We start from the raw sequence: 22,756 nt of genomic DNA, 5'->3' as shown, positions 1-22,756 counted from the left end.
AGTCAAAGTGGGTGAATAATGGATTCATGATGCGATTCAGTTCTTTATATAAGGAAAAACAGGAGAATTTCCACAAAAGGATTTCCTCCACATTGGGTGACTCTAATCCTTTGCACAAAACTGCTCAACTTAAGGCCAATGAGTTCAAGCATGACAGAACAAGGATTGAAGACATGTTGGAGGCCCAAAAACAGCTATCACACCATAAATCATCAATAAGTGAATGACATTGTTTTGGCAAATAGACAAATGAAGAGTGTGAGTTTTCAGAGGCTGTGAACATTTAACTGAGAAAAATCATTTCATTTTGCACCGTGAATTGTGCATGAAAAGGCTTCCTGCAGTATGGGAGCCACGTCTGCTTATAAAAGAGCAAAAGTGGATTTGAATGTGAATATCAGTAGACCCTTCTAATGTGTTTAAGAAGAATCCAATGGATTTTTGGGACTGTGGATGAAATGTGAATTCATCACCAAATACTGGACATGAAACAGCAATCCAAACAGTGTACCGCACAAGATGAACTGGCTTTAAAAAATAGCAAAGATCCATGTGGTCAGAAAAAGTGCTCTTCCATCATGACAAAATATCAGCGCATTAAAACCATGTTGCTCAAGGCAAATTGGCTGAATTAAGATTAAGACCAAGTTCAAACTTATTCCACATCAACCTAATTTACCCAATTTGGCTTCCTTGGAATTTTACCGGCTCCTGAAACCAGAAAATCTCCTGGCTGGTCAAATATTTGGGTTCAGTGAAGATGTTTTCGAGAGTACAAATGCATATTTTATGACCTCAAAGAAGCCCACCTCTGACAATATGGAAATATCTACCAAGGGATACAAACTTTGGAGAAATGTCAGAAAAAGTGAGTTCAATCAACTTCAGGAGTTAAATGTTGAAAAATAAGTACTTTGTTAAAAAATCTTGTTTTACACCAAACCAAGTTACTCATCAAACCACTGTCTATTACAACGTGGAATGACCAAATATTTTATGTTGATTATGGATCACTTCCAGGAAGCCATAATGAGGCCACCAATTTTATATTACATACTTTCTTCATATAATTCCAGAGGCAATTATAGCTTTCTGACAAAAGTGACACACTAAACTTAAGATTACAGTCAAACTCATATAAAATGAGCAGAATCATGACTTTTCAGTTACTGTTACTGTAAAGGATTGGAGTTGGATAGGAATTATGAATTTCATGAACATTTCATGGCTTAAATGCTAAGTAATATGGAGCCTTATGGGTATAACAAGCAAATGTTTATGACAAATGAACACAGATCCTAAACAGTCAAGCCAAAGACTAAAATTGAAAAGCCCATGTAATAAATTTCCCTATTTCTGACTCCCTCCTTCTATGTCTATTTCCACAATCCTGATTCCAATTATTTTCAAGATTCCAAAGAAACTGCGGGAGATGCCGCAACAGTAACTTTTAACGAATGATTTAGCGAATTTTAGCGAATGATTTTTACACTCTGAAATTGCTGCATTGAAATGCACATTAGCGTATTTTCAAGATATTTTTAGTTGATAATGACATTGACATCAGAATGAAATTCATAATCGGAAGAATAGCTTACCCCTGCATAGGTATGTATTTGTGAACATGCACGTACATGACAGAAGTGATAGACAGAGTACCTACAACACATTGCTACAAGCGTGTAGTGAGTAATAGACAATTAAAGTCTTTGATCCCTTGCATCTCGTTAGAAAAGAGTTTGACTATATGTTAAGTACCCAGCAGTAGCCAACTTGAACTGATCCCACAATGTTGGATAACGAAATCTTTACCAAACCTGTACTTAATTTCTACAAATATATCATTTACAAGTCATGAAAACTTAATAGCAATTTTTTAACATCAAGAACAATAAATTACCCGCATTTTTATACTATTCTGCAGCTTATTTACAATGTGTACTTTATGTTATAATAATGATCAATCATCCTTACAAGCAAAATTTTAGGTTATGATAAAATATTTCTTGGATGACACAACTAACAAAACGTTAAACTACATAAGATGGAAAATCAAGAAAGGAACCTCAACTGCCATAAGCAAACACCAACAGTGGAAACAACACAAGCCAGCCACTTACCCAGGCAGAGGCTGTGATTGCAGCACCCGAACACCTGCTCCCCCCTGGTCACTAGGTGTAGAAAGGGGCAGAGCCAGGGGTGTAGTTGACGACAGAGAAAGAGGGGGGTGTACACAAGTGGGCTGCTCCTGGCCCTTCTTGCCCCCCACCATCCTAACCCAGTCATGACCAAACAATATGGAGCACATGTTAAAGAGTTCATGTTTATTCTCAAGAAGCTGCAATATCACCATAATATCTATCTTTACCACTTATTCAACGAGAATACACATATTTCTCAATTGATGACAAATTAACCAATCTGATTTTCCTATAATCTCAGCTGAGCATTAAGACAGTTGCCATGCTCTCCAATGGGAATGCTCTAAGCAATCCCAATAAATATTGCATCCAGTTTCAAAAGCATGACAATTCAATAGAAGAATGATTTCACAAAGTATTTTAGAGTATATGGGATTCAAAATTTGAAAAGCTAAAATGTAAATAAAAAATCCATGGCCAATTATATGCTGGGCTCAAAAAATGGAAGATATTGAAATGATAAGTGACTTACAATTAAAAATCTTAACTAAAACTTCTCTCAATTTAATTTCATCAGGAATCATCAGATGTCTAATACAGCAGGTTTTGATAGCATAATGCATAATGACAATACCACTGCCAAATATACATTACTTTGTGTGAATTATGATGCATTTTGACTAAAAATCTGAGACAGAGACCTTATATTAAGTATCAGCTTAATGCACCTAGGTGGCTTAAATAGTTAAGACTTACATAAACAACATTAGGCATATATAGTTTTCAAAGCTAACAATTACCTAGCATATTAAAATGGAATGAAACACCACAGATAAATATAGATGACATTAAAGCATACTAACCATAGGACAATGATTCCATTAAGCATGAAAGGAAATAAACTGTACCTCTGGCAACATCATCTCGATGAAATTATTTTTCTGAATCTACCTGATGGAACATGCAAATGGATTTTTAACTACATAATGAATACATTTTAAAAATTTACAGCTTTAATTGGGATGAAACATCATGAAAGCTCATTTCTAAAATTAAATTCATATGTCATTTCTCTGTTTCTTTTATCATCACTATAACAAGCAATAACCTCAATGTGAAGTCCATCCTCGAGAGTCATAATGTAACTTTTTTGTTTGCTCCCTTGTTTGAAAGCTAGATCTCTACCATATACTAAACTGCACAGAAAAATTATCTAAATGGGAAAAGTAAACTTGCTGAGCATTCGACCAATTCAGGGTAAAAAGGTAATACATTTTTATGGCATAATTTGAGCAGCAAAAATTACACAACCACAATACCATCATGATATCAAATTCAGTTTCTTCAGAAATATAAATAAAGATAGCCTAAATTAAACATTCCCTAGTGTGAGTTTCCATGCAGCCTTCGAAATAACTTGAGACTTATAAGAGTACCAGAAAAATGTAGACATGAGTTTTTAAGTAATTCCATACAATTCAAGGTCACATAATTTTCTATGCATCCAATATGCCACCTCTAAAGGCTCAGCAAAATGCCGGCCAAATTCTACCAAAGAGCTTCACCAAATATGGAGCACTGTATTTGAATGTCCTCTACAGAGAGAGAAATGGGAAACCAAAAAAAGTGAAAAAACTACAATGAAAGTCCCTGCCTGTATAGTGGGAGTCGGCAGTTAGGTGGCATATGAAGTATCGAGCGTCAGTCAGTCACTGTCATAGATGGTAACTGGCATTTTGAATCATTGCTCTCAGAGATGAAGCATTCATACAATAATTAGGAACTTGTTTACCAATAAAAAAGCCTTCAGCAGTGACACAAAATAAAAGTTTTAATTCTGGTGTGCACAGAATAATATGTAATGGTTCAACTCGGCTGAAAAATCAAATTTTCTTACAGAAAACAATTCAATAAGCATGTAAACTTTTAATATAAATTACAGATTCGGGTATGATGGGGTGGAACTGTTCCATTGAACAGAGACTAAGACTATGACAATTTTCCACTTAATAATTAAGAGGAAAATGGTAATAGTTGTCTCTGTTATTCATTCAACTTTTATTTACAATCATGCAGTGTCAAAAATATTTTTGTTAGCAAATAAATTTGGACAAAAGAGATTTCATGAAACATGAAGCAGCAGGACCACAGCCAAAGACAGATTTGATCATGAATGAAAGTGATAGGCTGCATCAATATTTAAAGATCAGTCTGCTTCCATATCTGCATGACATCATTTCTGGAGAGAAAACGTTGATAATACCCACAAATTTCCAATGTCCGATGTCTCCTGTGTCCTGGCGAGAGTGATTAACAGCCACATTGAGGAGATTAAGAGAACACCTCGATAGCTTAACTGGCTAAAGCACTCGACCGGATATTGAAGGATCTGGGTTCGAATCCCAGTCAAGGCGAATGATTTTTACACTCTGAAATTGTTGCATTGAAATACCCACAACTTCATGTTTCAGAACAATTTTTTATAATAACACCAAAATTCCTAAATACCCATATCTAGCCACTTCCATTGATCTCAATCTAATTGAGAAGCTTGATTTATGTCAAACGAATGATCTTACACAGGAAATAATACCCGATGCACTGAAAGCACACATTATGAATTCCATGTGTTCCATGGACTAACAAGTGAATCTATTCCATAATTTGATGTCAATTAATCTACACTAGAAAACGATGGAATCTTATATTCAAAAATTATTGAGTGGAATTTATAATTTGACTGAGCCTGATAGTATATTTCTCAACTTGACACATAATGAACTTCTTCACAGAAATGAATTAACTACAAACATAAATGAATATGAAAATCAAAGATAAAAAAAGAATATTTTTTTCTTTTGACATCCACTAGCTCGCAAACCATGGGTTCCACCAGAGGCTGATGTGAACTATGAAGTGTGCTTGATGACTGAGCAGTCACAGACAGTAAGCAGTTGCCCTCAGAGAAGAGGCTAAGTGTTATTTGATTAAGGAATGTGAGTGTAAAATATCAAAAAGGGTAATAAGGCACAATGACTTGTTAATTGAATACTGCCAAAATGAACAATGTAAATTGTCATAATTAGTCAAAGAAATGGGCAACAGCTCTTCTTCACACAAGAGAACTAGAAGACCAGAGTGGGTCCGAGCATAAAATTGTTATCCTACAACAAACATATCTAAGTTTCCTGAAGCAGTGGTCATAATCCTTGGGAAAGTAGCCATGTTCAAAGCTTAAGTTCTAAACCTCATTATGCAGTCATGCTGCCACACATCCTTTGAATAAAGGTTGGTCAAGGATTATAGATTGAAGCCACCTCGAATATGACCAATACATTACAGAGTACTTGGTACACTTTGTTTCCAACTTTCCAGTTGAGCGTGAGGAAGCAAGGCTCTTTACAGAGAATCTAGCAGTGTCAGGTCATTTTTTGGCAATGAATGTGTCCTTTAAATTATTCATTAACAATGCAGCTTTGATAATAATTATGATCAATGTGTTCAATGACCAGCAGCCTATTTCAAATATAAAAATCTTTTTTATAACATTATAAGGTTTAAATTTCTAAAAGGTATTCTTGATTGATGTCTCATGTAGCTAAAATACCCCCTTCTCAAAGTTTCATCTTTCTTGTTTCACCTTCGATTTTAGCTCACACTTTCATTTTATAACATTCACATATACCTGGATTTGTGGTTGAAAAACAAATGTGGGTGGAGGAGTCCCTATCTTAATTACAAGTCTCCACACGTATTTGGGATGCAGGTCATCGAGATGCTTTTAAGACCCTTTGCACACCAGAGAGAAAACATGTAATTCAAAACACCTATTCACAAAGACAAACAATGGATTCTATTAAAGCAATAGAGGTACCAGTCAGATAAGCCATCATAAATTGAATTAGATTAGAGACCCTAAATCTTAACTGAAGAAAATAATGCAAATTATTATTTAAGATCTTTCCAAAACCATATGCTGAATTTAATAAATATTTTTGCCAAAATAGCCACGATACATTCATGCACTGAAGATCAAAACCCAACTCCCATTGAACATAACTTTGAAAGAGAAATAAAACTAAAGAACCTTCTACAGTCTCGTGAGCTGGTTTGAAATAATAAATTCAAATAGCAAATTTCTTTAAATCACTATAACTTTGTAAGACTGGCTTAAAATCAATTATTTCTGCAATATATAACTAACATGTCATTCAATTAACGCAATTGAGAACCCTCGCAGACTGTAAGCAACTGTACTTCATTATCCTCAATTAAGAAAGAAAATATCTCTACCTGTGAGGAGGTGGTCCAAAATGATGTTCTTGGGACATATCATTTGGTCCTCGTGGTCCTGTAACAATTTGAAGATATAAGTCAGTATTTTAGTAAGAAGTCAGTAAAGGATAGAAATGTGAATGATTCTAAGAGCCATACTAAAATATATTGGCAATCTACCATATGGTGGTGAAGGTCCTGGCATCATTCCACGTGGGCGAACACGTGAAGATTCAATAGTTTCAATTTGAAACCCTTCTTGTTGCGGCTGACGGGCTGGTTCAGGTGAAACAAAAGGCACAGTTGATACACTAGTAACGGTTGATACAGCTGAAACAACTGTGGTAGAAGCATCTTCAGAGACATAGTTAGGAGGAGGAATAGAAGTGTCGGGTAAGGTGGAAATAGGAATAACTGCATCTAGATTTCGTTCATCAACAGTCGGTGTCCCTGGCCTCTCTTCAATAGTTCGCCTGAAAACATTGGGATACGTTACAAGCATCAAAATATTATACACATAAGAAGCTCAAACTGATACAAACAAGCCAGCATACAATCATGGCAAGTCCATAATCTCACATCTATTTAATATTCCAAGAGTTACTGGTTAGATATGGCAGGAGCTTTCTCTATTAATATTAAATGATAACACAATTTCTTTCTATTAAGTCGGTGCCCCAATTAGGAGAAATACATAATAATAACCTATTGCTACAATCACTAGGGCTAAAAGTACATATTGACATCATAATGTCAATTCACAAGCCGAATGTATACCAAGGTATTTTCCAAAATGAAAAAATGTATACTTTCTGTTATTGATCAGTGTCATAAAATTCCTGAGACTAAGGACTAACATGGGTATATCATGTAGTCTAGGTAATAAAAAATGTATACATTAGGAAACTATGATATTTCATTCCTCCAACTTTTCTAAAATTAATCATCAGAAAAGACATCCAATGATGAAATAAAAATTTCAATATTACTTTGGTGAAAAGTCACTCTTCATCTACATCCTCCCATTTGAATTATAAAGTTTGCTATCAGTGTATTAAGTAGTAATATTAATAACAAACTGAAATGGTTTGCAGGCTACACACACGATATGAAGTTAACTCATAACATTGTTAGTATATTAGCCTGGGATCTTGCTGTATCCTGGTAACATATCAGTTTAGGGGTTAAATGACATTATTAGCCCAGCAAACCAAGCAAAAAAATATCATGCTGGAAAATAAATGCACTGCTAATTTATTTGATGATGAAGATGTTCCTTGAAATTTTTTTCAATATCTTAACACTCTTAATGAAGTAACACGTCAGGTGTGTTTTCATTTCCTACAAAAAGTATCCCCTGTTCATGTTTATCATTTACCTACTTGATGTATCTTAGAACTCAAGATTGAGCTCTCAGAAAAAATATGCTAATATTTCATTACACAATTAACTTAAGTCTGAATGGTGAACAATTTCTCTACTTGCATGATAACTGGTTTGTGATAATTAAGTTTTTAAAAAATCAAGCTGATATGTTCCAGTATCTCAACCTGAGTTACCGACTCGTAAACATCTTTTGAAGAGTTTAGGTATGATGTCTCTTCTTTAAAGAAATTTGTCCATTACTATAGCATGCATACCTTTTCTACCCTCCATAATCAATAACTTCATTTATTGCTTGAATAATACTACATGCATAATTAGTTTAATATTATAACAAAATTGACTAATAGGAAACTATAATGAAAACTTAAAAAGATAAAACATACGTACTTATAATGATTTGAAAGATAATGAAAAATAATACCTTGGCTGATATCCATGCCCTGGAATTACAGGTGTTATGTTGGATGATGAAAGCTGGGCAACAGGTACAGGCTGAATATTGCCTTTATGAGGTAAACCAGCAGAAGACACATTTGATGTTATAGGCTGCGAACTCATTTGAGAGGCAGGGTGGGTAGGCACTGCTCTGGCATTACTAAGAGAAGGAGCATTTGCTGGATTTTGAGAGGAAGGGTAATCTCTGTTATTGGAGGAATACGTAGGAAGCTGAGTACGTGATGCCATAGCCCCTGAGGAGTAATTTCCAGCCTTTGGAGCTACCTGAACAACAGAGGCTCCAAGGACTGGTATGACTGATGATGGCACAGTTGTTATCACCTCAGGTGCTGAGCATTCACTTCCACCTTTGGTGTCAAAAAAAAAAAAGAAATGGAAACTTGTCACATTATACTGAGTTCAGTAGAGCATTGATATAATGACATGACCATTTATTTTCATTTTATAGTGATGCCTTTCAATTGGCCACTAGGCTCTCACCACTACATATTATAAATATTCACTATTAATGAAAAAATTAGCAAAATTAGATAACTTGATGAATAATCAATACCTGAATGTTTAAAACTACTATTAACCAAAATGACTCAATCTCATATTCTCTGAAATGTGAACTAAATGGGCTCAGATTATGAAAAACAAAAGTGCCACCTGTCAACTGACTGCACATAAATATTGAGTCACCAAAGTCATGATTGAGTTATACAAATGGTTATTATTTTTGCATATAACTAATAGATTATCAGTTGACCAGACAAAAAATAGCTGATGACCAAAACCAAAGGCATCTAGGTAAAGGAATGATTTTAATGATTGTTTAATATTTGCAATGGGAATTATGTTAGTTCATATGCTTATTAAAACATATGAAATAACGTTACTTACTAATGCAGTAAAGTGAAGATTTGAACCTGTTTCACTCAAAATTTAAAAACTTTTCATAAGTTTTGGATTTAGAGTCACATGAATAATAGCATAAATACCTCAAATTTAATTTATGAACCCAGGTTTAAATGAAATATTCAACCCCTTATCAATTGTAGGTTTTTAATTATAATATTATATTTAAAGTACTAAGTTACCATTAGTTTAGCATATGAATTGGTTATTTATATTCATTAAAACTAACTTTTGAAAATAGCATCAGAGAAGTGAGCTGTACCAAAATGTATGCAACCAGTAAATTTACTTAACTTACTGTAGGCAAGTAAGGTAAAATGTAAGAAAAGTAATGCTCTTGTTTCTCTGGCAGCAGAATGTAATCACTCAACATAACAATACCACAGCTAACTGACGGCAGCATATAAATTCATTTCAATACTGATGTATGCTGCCTAAAAAGTTTGAAACATAATACCATTGGCCAATTATTTCCTATATTCCAATTGCTGACTTTTTTCTCATTTGTCTGGAAGTTATGGTTTATTTTTCCAGATTTGACTTTCCTTTAAAAGCTTATGAGAGTGTAATTTAAACAAAATGATAAATTACTCAATTAATAGTCAACACAGCATTTAGCAGCAACAATCAGAGTGATTGGACCAACATTTTCTTGAACTTAAGACAGCAGCTTAAAGTTCATCACTATGAGATTGAAAAAACAAGGTCACCAAAAAACTGCAGAAAGCAAAGGTAATCAGGGGGCAGATTGCCACCCGAAAAGTTGCCTTACTCTCAAGTTTCACCACAGCCTGCAGTGGGGCAGTGAGTGAAAACCTACACTCACTGCCAGCCATTTGTTCATCTTCCATCAAAATACACGGTGCATGAACCATTGCAGTCTCCTGTTTCCATCCTGAACTGTCACATATATGAAAACAGGGTGTGATAGTGATGACAAAAATGGAGGGCAAAACCAGATGCATGAGAACGTAGTCCCACGTCTACCTAAGCACAAGGCTGCAGTAATTCTGTTTAACTGAACCAAATAAAGCATATTTGTTTTCATTTCACTCCAAAGTGACGATGTTTTTAAAAAAACTGAATTTACTTTTGAAGATGTGAACACATGCACAGACCCAACTACGGGATATCCCACTGGGGATCACCCACATGTAATACAAAAATTCAAATATATAAAGTCATCAAAATAATCAATTTCTCTCAAAATAGAACTAAGATTAAGATGCTTTCTTTAAGTTCATAAGTTACAATAAAATGCAATCCAGTTTTAAACAGTAAGCAATGCCAGTCACATGTCTATTTTTGAATACACAATAAAAAACAATATAAAGTCAAATTATACATCATTGCACCAAAAGCAGCAGTTTTTGTGACAAATACCTTATTCTTGAACTATAATTTTGTGATGAGTTATCATTTGGTGTTCCCTAATATAAATTTGTTTTTGTACAAGGAGATGTAGCTGGTACATGAGATGCCTTCCCCTAACTTACCAGGAATAATGGGCACTACTGCAAGCTCATCCCATCAATATCAAATATTTATAAATAATTAAGTATTATTTTGCTCTCTCTAGGCAAATTCCTGAGTTATCAACTCTAGCTAGCAAATTACACTTGATTGAGGCTCTAGTTGAAGAATACAATACTGAATTAAAACTTCAAAATGTTATTAAATCAACTTGCTTATATGTATTTCACCAAATAAGAAGTAGTTATGGCAATTATGCCTAATAGACAGCCATTTCTGAGTAGGCAATAAGGGGAGTTCACATCATTACCAACAAAGGTCAGAAGTTGTTTATGGTTGAATTTAAATGCAACAATTTCAGAGAGTAAAAATCATTAGCAGATGACTAGGTTGAAAGTTACTGTTGCGGCATCTCATGCAGTTTCTTTAGTATTTTGGTCGCACCCTATTTGACTTGGAATATACACAGGAGAGAGACAAAATATACACCAGTTGTATACAGAGGCTGGACTCATTAAAAATGAACACTGAAAGAGTAGAACAATATTTTTGTCTCCTTTAGGTTTTTACCTCTGCATTTCAGGGATTAATAAAAAAAAGCAGTCATCATAGGAATAAACAAATATCCACAACCTCTCACCATAAACAAATATATTGCTTTATATGGCCTGTATTTATTACTTAAAAATATAATTACATAAACATACCAAGTTACATTCAAGATTCATGCCATTTCATGTAGATGTAGAGTTCTTTGAGCAAGAAATTAAACAGTGGAACCTCACTTGATGTGCACCTTGCACAGTACGCGATTCCCTTGACAAGCGCCTCAAACAACAAGTAACTCACATAAAGAGCAACAATACTGGTCCTGAAAACGACTTGTTGAACAGGCGACTTTTCGCATAAGGAGTGACGAGGAGATATATATATTTATAAATTAATGTCTTTATTCAGGCAAAATTGACACCAGGAGAGGGGACTTCCCCGATTCATTGCATGCCTGCTACTGTAGTTTGTCTCTAGCACTCATTCCACTCCCATCTTAGCATCGCTAGTGATCACACATTTTTCCTAACTTGGGTTCAAACATATTATTAGAGATTTTTGTATGCCAAGTTTAATATTATTTTGTCTATAGTTTTAAAATTGACCCCAAAGAAAAATCTGTAAGAAGAAAGCCATTAGAGAATAAAAATAACAGTAGAAATGAAATGTGAAATCATTGAAAACTGGGAGCAATGTGTGAGCATGGCTGATCAAGCACGCACATCAACAATTGGCCTTTTCTTCACGAACAAGTACAAGAATAATGAGAAAGATGCTTCAAATAGATTGAGTGACAAGAGTATCTACTAAATGGTTACATATTCTCAATGATGCTGAAAGGTTGCTTCTCATATGCATAAACGAAAAGCAATTACAATGCAACACAATAAATGAGAATATAAAATGTGAAAAGGAGAAAGCCATTTTTGTCAACCTTATTAATAATATGTCAGGATCACCAACGGCTGAGCAAGTATTTAAGGAGAGCTGTGTGTATAGTCTGAGAAGTTAACGAGAAGAACCATCATCCACAGAGTTTTTAGGCATAGTGAAGCAGGAAGCCCTAAGTAAAGGGGCAGAAAAATTTTTAATTGTGATGACATGGTTCTCTTCAGGAAGAAGATGCCAAAGCGAACCTACACTTGTGCACATAATAGTAGAAGAGATTGCATTGCCTGACCAATAGCCAGCGAAAGGCCATCTCATGCTGCTATTTTGCACAAATGCAAGCAGCAATTCGAAAATCAAATGCCTGCTTGTATACCACTCAGAAACTCCATAAGCCTTCAAAAAGTGTAAATCCCAAAACAGCAGGCTAAATGTGATGTGGAAAACTTTGCATTGTACCATGAAACACAAGAAACTTTTGCATTGTACCATGTGTATGAGGCATCGCCCTAATAAGGCAGTGGTGATGCACGCCATAAATTTATTTATTGATCATCCTTAATTGCATTTTTACGAGAAGTTTAAGCATTGAGGAAAGCAAATGTCTCCAGACAGTTTTCTGGTAAAAAGGAATTCACTACATATGACAAATAATTAACTATGCATTTTGATCCTTTTTTGTTTTTACAAATCGAGTTCACGTTCCCAGTTGCTTCATTCCGGAATAAAAGAAAAGGTTAACACGATCCTAAACAATATATATATAATTTTTTTTAATAAGCTTTGTCCATAATTTTTTTTCGGTACTGAATTTATTATCGTATTTTACATTAATTTATAAGGAAAAAGTTGTTTCACAAGGTGAGTGTTTCGCTCTACGAGACATGATTGCGGAATGGATTATACTTATGTTATGAGGTTCCACAGTAATTGCTTTCTTAACATGAAGCAATAGCATTCCATAATATGCTAAAAATAATTAAAAAACAACTAGCTTACTTTAAAACTATTTTACACATTAATTATAGCCAAATTTCAGGGCCAAAGGAAAGTAGAAAAATCTGAAACCACAGTTATTAATGCTCGGAATTTAATATGAAGTGCCAATGAAATTTTCAATCTTCCTTACCTGTATCAGGTTTATCCAGTGTAGAAGACTGATCAGTTGTGGCAGTAACATTAGTTACTGGTTTCGGAGCAATAAGATCCTGGGAACTGGAAGTTTGTTCATCGCTCTGTAAAACAGATGTCACAGGTGCAGCCACAACTGTGGAAATTGATGATGACATTCCATCTTTTACTACAGGATGCCTTGTGATTTGCTCTGTTTTACGATAGCCAGTAGCATTTTTAAAATTATTGACTGAATTCCTCAAAAAACGTGTTGGAATAAGCGTATCAGGAGACACTCCTTTTTCATGACACTCTGGGCATTCGTGGTCCTCAGAATCTAACAATACTGTTCGGATGCCTGAAAAATGAAATCAATTATGATACAGGAAAGTGCAATTAATAGCAGATTCCATATAACGAGGTAACAATTCAAGAAGATTAAAGAATGCAGGTAAAACACTAAAAACATCTGATAAAGGCTTACATTCATCACAAAACGAGTTCCCACAGCATGCAATCATAACAGCATCAGAGAGAAGATCTTTACAGACTGAGCAAACCAAATCTTCAGGTATTTTAGGTTTTTCCTCAACATTTGGTGCTTCTTGTTGAAATGGTGGTTTCTCTTTCTTTTGCTCTTTGTACGCTTCACTGATGTCAATGAAAATGAAAATTAATATTTTTAAAACTTACAAAAGATACATAAATACCTCAACTAAGAGTAAAATATTTAAATATTCACATAATTAATTAAGTCATTAGATAATTGTGTCCTTCACAATGATAGTTACAGACATTTTTTGGAGATACTTATCTTAAAAACCTATCTATCAAACTAAAGTGAAGTATGATATTATAATGAATCAAAATGTTTCACCCATGACAATTTGTACATCTGCATTTATAGCCCCCTCCTAGCTCAGGAAAGCTCTAAAAAACCTCTTAAAAAAATTTCCCAACGCTTGGAGTTCCCGAGGAATCATATAGGTTAGGAATCGAGGGAAATTATGATTCAGGAGATACCTAGAAGTCTCCCACAGCTGAGATACGGGCATGAAGACAGGCAATACTTATGCATACCATTATCCCAATAACTTCCACTAACACAACCAACATTCACGTTACCTACCCAGATTAAAGCCCTCCTAAAAACACCAGGGTGTTTGGTTTTTTTAACTTACAAATTCACAACTACCACATGATCCTGGGTGTGAATTAACATCTGGGGTGCAAGAGGAATACGGGAAAAGATCTGACATTGTAAACAACATTGTCTTACTCAAATTGATCAGGTGATTCAAACTAAGCACCTACTACAACTCTCCCACCTTGGCCAAAGACTTCTTTTCCAAACCTGACAGTACAGCTTCAATGGATTTGATAAGTGTTCAACCTGCTTAATTCATTTAACATATCTCAGGCCATGTAACTCAAAAAAATTAAAACTGTCTCAACGCTGGGTGAATGCATAAACTCTACACAATGTAATGCCAAATCCTGCAGCAAAAAAAATAGTATGAAAAAGCTTCCGGTCAGAGAAAAATGCAAATACTGCAAGCTAGGGAGCAAAGGAACATGTACCACGCAAAACTGCCTGACTCTGAAGACTTCAAGTCACAGAAAAAGTGACCATTTGTCAAAAATAAGAATAAAGAAACTAAAAGCAAGAAAATTAACTTTCTTCCAATGCCTGAGAAAAATTCAGGACAAAACTTTTATATCATATACATTTCATTTCTACTTTTTTCATGGCCTCTTTTCAAAACCAAGATGCATCCACAAAATTTATATCCTCTAAATGCTTATTCCCAAACGATGCATCAATAATAAGCAAACAAATTTCCCGACGATGTGACTGGAAAAATGAGTCAAAGCATTACTGCTGCCAAAGTTCATGTCCTCAGCTGGTATAAATATGCCAACACATTGACATTTTCCTATATTATACATTCTATAATATACTATGGATACAGGACTTGCCAACATACAGCACCTAGTTGAAAAGAACTGACCCTGAGGTAACCTGAATAATGACTCCATTGTTAGTCACACAAAAGGCATTAAAGCATAAAACCTAATGAAAACTTACTGATCAATAGCAGGAACAGCGAAGTGTCCAGTAGGAGTCATCATGGCACCAGGAACTAGAGGTCCTTCAACTGGTACCATAAAACTTCGAGGTATGCCAGTGCTCTTCTTAATTTCAATTGGTTCCTAAAATTTCAAAATACTTATTTATCATTATCAAAACTATGCATAATAATCGTCAAAAATCACTAAATGTAAATGAAATACAAACAATCAACTCTAATATGAGGAGGATAAAAGCTTTTCTAATGAGTGCCTTGTCCTGTGATCTATCACCAGTTAACAAGCAAAAAAGTTACATCACATAAATATCTGCGAGTTGGTGGCTTGTTAAAATATATTAAATATATAATTAAGTACCTTTAATATCCAATATCAAAAGGATCAAGTAAATCTGCTCCAGCATTTTCCCACATTATATGACTTTGATTATAAGAAAACCCCTATGTTTAACTTTTATTCAGAGGAAAATGACTATTATGCACACAATGACAGACTTTTAATATATCATACTATGATGAATATTGAAACAATACAAATAATTAAGAAATTTTGTTTGATATTTTCAACAGAAACTTTTGAAATTCTAGAAATCTTCTACAAATTACTTATTCATTAGCTCAGTTTAGTAATTTCACTACCACTACCATGGGGCTAACTACAGCTGCGTGATATTCCTTCATCTACCAAAACCCACATCACCCTCTGATCCATCTTAATTGCAGGAGACAACACTTCTTAAATGTTTGATGGATGCTTGTGAGGCACTGGCCTTTGCGTTTGTAGGCCCATACTGAGAGCCACATATCTAAGGCAGACTTTGCTTGCCATGAATCATGGCTAATAAATGCAAAGGGCTTTGTCTTTGTCAGCTTTGACTCTTTATCTCGGTCAAGGCGAAGGATTTTCAACTTTGAAATCGTTGCATTGTAATGACTCTCAGAATGGGCCTTGAATTTATTTCCCCAATACAGCTTGTTTGCTTTTTTTCATATTACCAGCAAGAATCAGCAGGCAGTTCACAGAGCAACCACTACCCATAATGGCAATAAAAATGTTATTTAATGGGATTTTTGATGAGTATATCAAGCATTTGTAGTTGGGAGATCAAATCTCCTGGTACAACGACCAGATGAGTATTTATGTGAGATATATTTGATTTCACATCATCCAAGTTGTGCTCAAACTCCATCATGAACTAACAAAGACAGGGAAAGAGAGAAACATGCCATCTTCCCTTAACTCCACTGAATCAATGAATCATCGAACCACAACTTTTTCTGACTTTGGTAATGAATCTTTAAATGATGCCTTGGGTCCCTTATAGAAGATTCTTCTGTTGAATATTACAAAGGGTTTTAATTTTTTCCAATCAGCTAATAATAATGACATCACTGTTACTTTGTGCTTTCATTTCCTGATTTCAATTATCACTGAATTGTCTCCTTGGTTAACTTTGGTGTTCGCTGGCATGTCAAGAAACAAATTTCATCGCAATTCAGTTATGTTCATGTCATACACTGGCAATATAATGTTGATATTCCAATTATTTTCTTTTTAGCATGCAATAAGTTTCAAACGATCATCTTTGCTAACAAGTAGGTCATTCCACTGAATAAACATAGTGCAATGGTTCTGGGCATGAAAACTTCAAAATCAATGCTAGTCAAAATCATTCTCATGCTTTCATTTGTTTGGTCTTGTGCACTGCCGCATTTTTGTCAAAAATTTAACTTGATTCAACAATATTTCTCCCAAGCCCATTGGGATTTTTACATGGGTACAGGAAACAGAGAATTGTTATCTACTTCGTATTCTTCTTCATTCCCATCAACTCCTTATCCTCCCAAGATATTCCAAACACACCTCCCCAAATGTGTCCCATTACTTTCCTTAAACAACCACCAGCAAGTTCCGATACAACAAGGAAGCAGGCCATGAATCTTACATCCCTTGGCCATGTATGGCTTATGTGTATCTGGTACTGTTACATTTGATGAATAAAATAATTCATGAAATCCACTTCATGGAATGTACCATATTCCCCAGGCAATAAGATGCACTTTTTTTACTCCAAAATGTGCTCTATAACCAGCCTGCATTTTGTAGGCCACAGATATATGGGAATAACTTCAACCTAAAGGTGCAAGTCATTTGCAGGAAAAATATCAACTATTAAGAGTTTTTTTCTGATTCAAAGAAATCAAGGCAATAATTTTTCTGCAAAGAAAATGATTACTTTGATTATGATTTTTGATAATATCACCGTTTTGAGTCAGCAGGAAACATCAGCATTTTAATAATTCATTAAAAATGCTTCCTAAAAAATTATCAAATAAATATAATAATATATAATAAGTAATAAATTCAAATGAATTAAATCTATACAATGTAACACGTTTAGTTTCATCTCATGTGGGGTGCTGACACAACACAACACGTGCTGAGTGGAGGGTCCATCAGGATGTTGCCTCTCTACTGAGGCATTCAAACGTTGCATCTCTCCTCATAAACTTCCACAAGTATTCAAGCTTAAGTAGTGAGAGTGTCGTGAAGAAATAGAAAATGGTTGCTTTTAATACAAATTTTGATAACATCAAAATAATAACTGAATACTGAAACTAAATGTTGAATAAAAAGTTAAAATCACAACAACCTCATGAGATATTAAGAGAGAAGATAGTTATTCAGTATTGTGTTTAAACTTGAATTCGTGAATTACACTTCAGATCATGGAAACAAGGCAGCTGAAAGATGTTTTGGCCCACCTCTAATTGAGAATATGATATGAGAATATAGGGAGCAGGAGGTGGAATTAGTGAATGCAGATGTGAATCAAAAAATTTACATTCATGTGCCCTTAAATTGCCAAAGCTTCCAATGAAACTGCCCCCAGAACATGAAAGAAAGGTTATAAGGCACCTATTTATTATGCCATACCAACAGGAAGAATGAAACAATCCCAATTTCTAGTGTTTGTGATTAAAACATTCCTGGCAGAAAGTTACAATTACACATCATCATGCCTTTTTAACAATGCAAAATAAGCAATGCACTATATGAAAGTGAGGATGACATTGAGTAGGAGGAACAAGATAACCCCAGGGAAATGTAGCTGCAGAAATAATTTGGCAGCAATGATGATGAATTTCTGGGTTTCAACAACTTTATTAAATAGAATGGATTATTTCAAATATGTACACGTTATGCTGATAAAAGTGTAGCAGCTAATTTTTTTATGCAACTTTGATTTCTTTGCATTAAGTTTTAACATCAAATTCCTTTGACCTTTTTTGTCTTATCCATGCATTTTTCATTAAGTCTAAGCTGGAAAATCAGGTTATGTTTCATGGGTCAGCACTTATGACCAGAAGTTTTCATGCTAAAAACCTAAATAAAACTAAGAATTTGCTGGGAGCAGAATTATTACCACATACCTGTATTAAAGGACAATTTTTAATCCAATGGCCCGTCTGGTGACACTTATAGCATCTATAATTTGATGGAACTTCACCAACTTGATTGGCGCCTTTAATTTTGATGTAGCTGAAATATATAGTTATTTATTATAGAGCAGGTAATGAAATATAGACATACTACACTAACACTTTCACATACTTAGAAGGATCATAATCTTGAGTAGACTGTGTCATCATTGCTTTGATTTTATCCTCTTCACTAGCATCCATACTTGACAAATCAACAGCCTGAAACAAAAGAAGGACACAATTATGACAAAACAGCACACCAATTTAATAGATAACCAAATATGAAAAAATGTCCACAAAACTGAAAATATCATTCATATGTACCTGAGCCAATCTATTGAGTGAGGGATCTTGACCATCTGGTGGGACTTCACCCTAGTAAGCAAGATGGGATGGGTTTCAATTTTTTTGAGGCACAAATGTTAAATATTTCTATGTATCATGTCCAAAAGGTAAACTTTCAGTGTTGAAATATACAAAAGTAATGCTGAGGCACTTCTCAAAATACACCAATTTAGAAATGTGTATACACTTTTGAAGCATGTGCAAGAAAATTTTCTGCATTTATTAAAAATGTAGGGCATAAGAAACTATTTAGCATGATGGTTATATCATTAACTAACTTATAAAAGAAGGAAAGGGAATGAGGTCAGTGAGAAAAGTGAGAGTAAAAGAATACTGCTTCATTACTAACGAAATAATTTGAAAATCAAAACATATTCCAAATCCAAACAGACATTTCAACACACTTCTCAATCAAAAATAGGCAGTGGTGCTTTGGAAAAATATTTTGAATGGCAATTTCTATAAGCCCAAATCAAAGATATTGAATTCTATATGTGATCGCTCCCTACTTAATTAGGATTTTATAAAACTAAAGATCTGTTGAGGAGAATAATAAGCATTCAACCTCAGAATTATATCATTACTGAAACTGTACGAACGTCCCAGAGAAGAACAAATGGTGATATCAGTACAAAACAAACGCTGTGCATTACTTTCAAGGTAACTGAATTATAAAGTAAGCTAAGACAAAGAAATGCTTCAGACCCTCATTATTCCTTGGACTTTATATACATATAAAAATCTCCTTAACAGACAAATTCATATATGTTACCTAACGTGATTGCAAAATACCTTTTAAATCATGACACCCAGCAAGCACTTACCTTGAGTTGAGCTTCTCTGGAGATTGGTCTAGTTTCCAGCAAAAATAAGTTTACAAAATTCAAACAACATTTTCAACAACCATAAAGAAATTTGACATATAACTGTTAAACCATTAATTTATCTTCTCTTAAAGCCAATTAACTCAACACCTTTACAATCACCTTTTACACTTAGTATGGCTCAATGAATTCAATCACTTTCAAATAATATATATCCATTAAAAAACAAATTGTACAAGTAGCATTTATGCGAGTCCAACACTGAACTGAAGAGTAAGTGGTTGCTGGTTTCTAATTATACACAAATCCAATTGCTTCACGTCCAAAATATTTCAGATCACATGAAAGCAGCACAATTCCTCGCACATTCCCACTTAAAATAATGCACAAACTAAAAATTCAAACATAATCAGCACTAAGTTCATGTGTCAACAACAAAGTTCATGATTTCATGGGAAATCATTAGAATCATGTTTTTATAAGTAAAACAAACTTTTTTATCAACAATGAAAACTAATGATTGGCATGGCCATCTGGCGGGGAACATTTGTGGCAGGTCAAACTTAGTCATACAAATTCCAAGTTGAGCAGCAAAGTAAAGCTCATGACATTACATAACTGTCTGCCTTGTAATTATTAAAATATAAATATAGCACTGAATACTTAACTACATACAAATTTCAATGACATTAAGGAACAATATAACAATTGGGTGTCTTGGCTTTAGGTGATAACAAATTAGTATTCATTCTTAGAGTAATTATTTACAAAAGAAAGAGCAATTAGCACCCTATTAAGCCATCATCTTCTTAACTATGAATTTATAATACCCCTACCATTAGACTAATGGATATTTTCACATTTATTGGGGAAGATGTAGAATTAGCATGGTACAATAGAATTGTTATTTATTTGGTTACCATGAAATTTCTATTTATTGTAACTTATTTCACTTAAAGCACATTGTTTTTAGAGTGTTTAAGAAAGTACTTATATGCAGCCTGGAAACAGCAATGTTAACATATCATTTCCCTATCCAACCCTGACTTCGCCTAGTTTTCCATGATTACATACTGCATGAACTCTGATTGTAATATATATTTCGAAATGGTGGAGAATGATGAATTTATTGGAATCAAAAGGTAGTATACTGCAACAGCTAGTATAAGACATTTACATATTTTTTCCAATGACTTAGTTTTTGCAAATTTATGACTGATTAAGATTAACACCACAACATGCCTGCTACCAAGGAACAGCCCAAGCAAAGAGATGCCAGAAGAGTACACTGCACCAAAGAAGGTGAAAACTTCCTTCAGCTGGCCAAGCAATGGTGACCTTTTTGGGATTTATAAGTAATAACATTTTTCTATTTCTTGGAAAGGGGTTGTATTGACTCAACATGAATTTTGCAAATTTTTCTATTTAAAACATAGAAGGTAGTTATTATTGAGTGCTCACAATTAGTTATATGTCCATAGTTCATTCACTACTCATCAATATTAACAATAGAGTCCTATTCAAAAACTGAATACACATGGCAAAACATAAAATTGATTCTTAGTTTATATTTTTGGAGCATGGCACAACTATTTCTTTAACAAATCCACTCCATAAATAATTATTTGACCATGTATTCATCCAAAGAGGGGGATGAAACCTGATAAGCTGGGCTCCAATAGGTACAATTGAGTACTTGGGACCTTTTTTCCCTTTGAACACCATAGAGGTAAGTTCAGTATAGAGTTATAGTCTCTCTCATTTCTTAGAGCAGTATAGGTATTTGAAATATAATCCACCAGCATACCAGGATTAAGCCCCAGCTGAAATTATACTAATTACTCTTGCAACAACTAAATGCAATAATAAGTTTTAAGCTTAGTATGCTTTCTATCTTTCTTCATTCCATCCATAATACCCATTCTCTCTCTCTGCCTCTCTTGCATTCAATTTTCCTACCATCTCAGAATTTCTCACAAACCTTCCCCCACTTGTTGAGCACGTCTTTGTTTGGTTTGTTTCCCTTTCTGTTCATTTCCTTCCATTCTTTCTTCTTCACGACTTCTTCTCAATTGTCTCCAATGTACACACCCTCAAGCATTAATGACTAAATCTGGAGACATTCAAATCAACACTCTTTTTCTCTTATCTTTCCTTTACATCATTACAACCCTTACCATCAACCCCCTCCTTAATGTTAAAGCATCTCTTTTCAAATTAGTTGCTTTCTTCCTTACTGCAGTCTTACTTTCTGCAATAGGTAATTTCTTTTTCACCATTCAACTACACTAAGCACCTCAATCTATGAAACAAACAAATGCATCCACTTTATATTCTATATTCCTTTCTTTTGGTGGTCCATTCTCCTATGGTATCACTTATCCCCCTCCTCTTTCTGATCCCATTTTGCCCTTTCCTTGAAGAGCCATTTTTTTCATTTTCCCTTTTCCACTAATCCTACTGTTACCTATGCAGTTTCAGAACTAAAACATCTTCTGTGAATATCTCATGGCCAAATTCTTCCCTCAAAGATGAAATACATGAGCTCATCCAAACTCATCCCAGGGCTTTTTATTAAGCCTTGCATAATTCTGTAGGGATAGTATTTATCCCTTCAGTATTGTTTTTTTTATCTCAATATCTTATATTCATGAACCTAAGCTATCCTCATCAACATCATATTCCATTTATATATCCAAACCCATTGGTCTGATAGCTGTAATATGTTATTCCTCTATGTATTCTTCCCGTCTAGAGCAAATCTTTTTTCCATTACTTTTCCTGCTACATCTATTAAAAATAGATTTTCCTTACTTAAATATCCATTTTA

General features: G+C 34.3%; 1 protein-coding gene across 3 annotated transcripts in view; it reads right to left on the bottom strand.

Moving 5' to 3' along the window:
* snama (something that sticks like glue) overlaps positions 1-22,756 on the bottom strand; it is an 88,009-nt gene that overhangs the window by 51,991 nt on the left and 13,262 nt on the right. For 2 of the 3 annotated variants that reach the window (XM_071587396.1, XM_071587395.1), the window contains exons 5-14: positions 19,082-19,132; positions 18,888-18,976; positions 18,707-18,815; positions 15,271-15,395; positions 13,666-13,832; positions 13,198-13,539; positions 8,224-8,605; positions 6,597-6,889; positions 6,435-6,492; positions 2,121-2,273 (exon numbers count right to left, since the gene is read on the bottom strand). In XM_071587396.1, coding sequence (XP_071443497.1) covers positions 2,121-2,273; positions 6,435-6,492; positions 6,597-6,889; positions 8,224-8,605; positions 13,198-13,539; positions 13,666-13,832; positions 15,271-15,395; positions 18,707-18,815; positions 18,888-18,976; positions 19,082-19,132 — 1,769 coding nt within the window. The remainder of the gene's footprint in view (positions 1-2,120; positions 2,274-6,434; positions 6,493-6,596; positions 6,890-8,223; positions 8,606-13,197; positions 13,540-13,665; positions 13,833-15,270; positions 15,396-18,706; positions 18,816-18,887; positions 18,977-19,081; positions 19,133-22,756) is intronic. The other variant, XM_071587398.1, reaches the window with a different exon arrangement.

Source organism: Hetaerina americana, unplaced genomic scaffold (genome assembly GCF_022747635.1).
Source record: "Hetaerina americana unplaced genomic scaffold, ioHetAmer1.1.p SCAF_3, whole genome shotgun sequence".
Classification (NCBI taxonomy): domain Eukaryota; kingdom Metazoa; phylum Arthropoda; class Insecta; order Odonata; family Calopterygidae; genus Hetaerina; species Hetaerina americana.
This window is presented reverse-complemented; position numbering and strand designations above follow the sequence as displayed.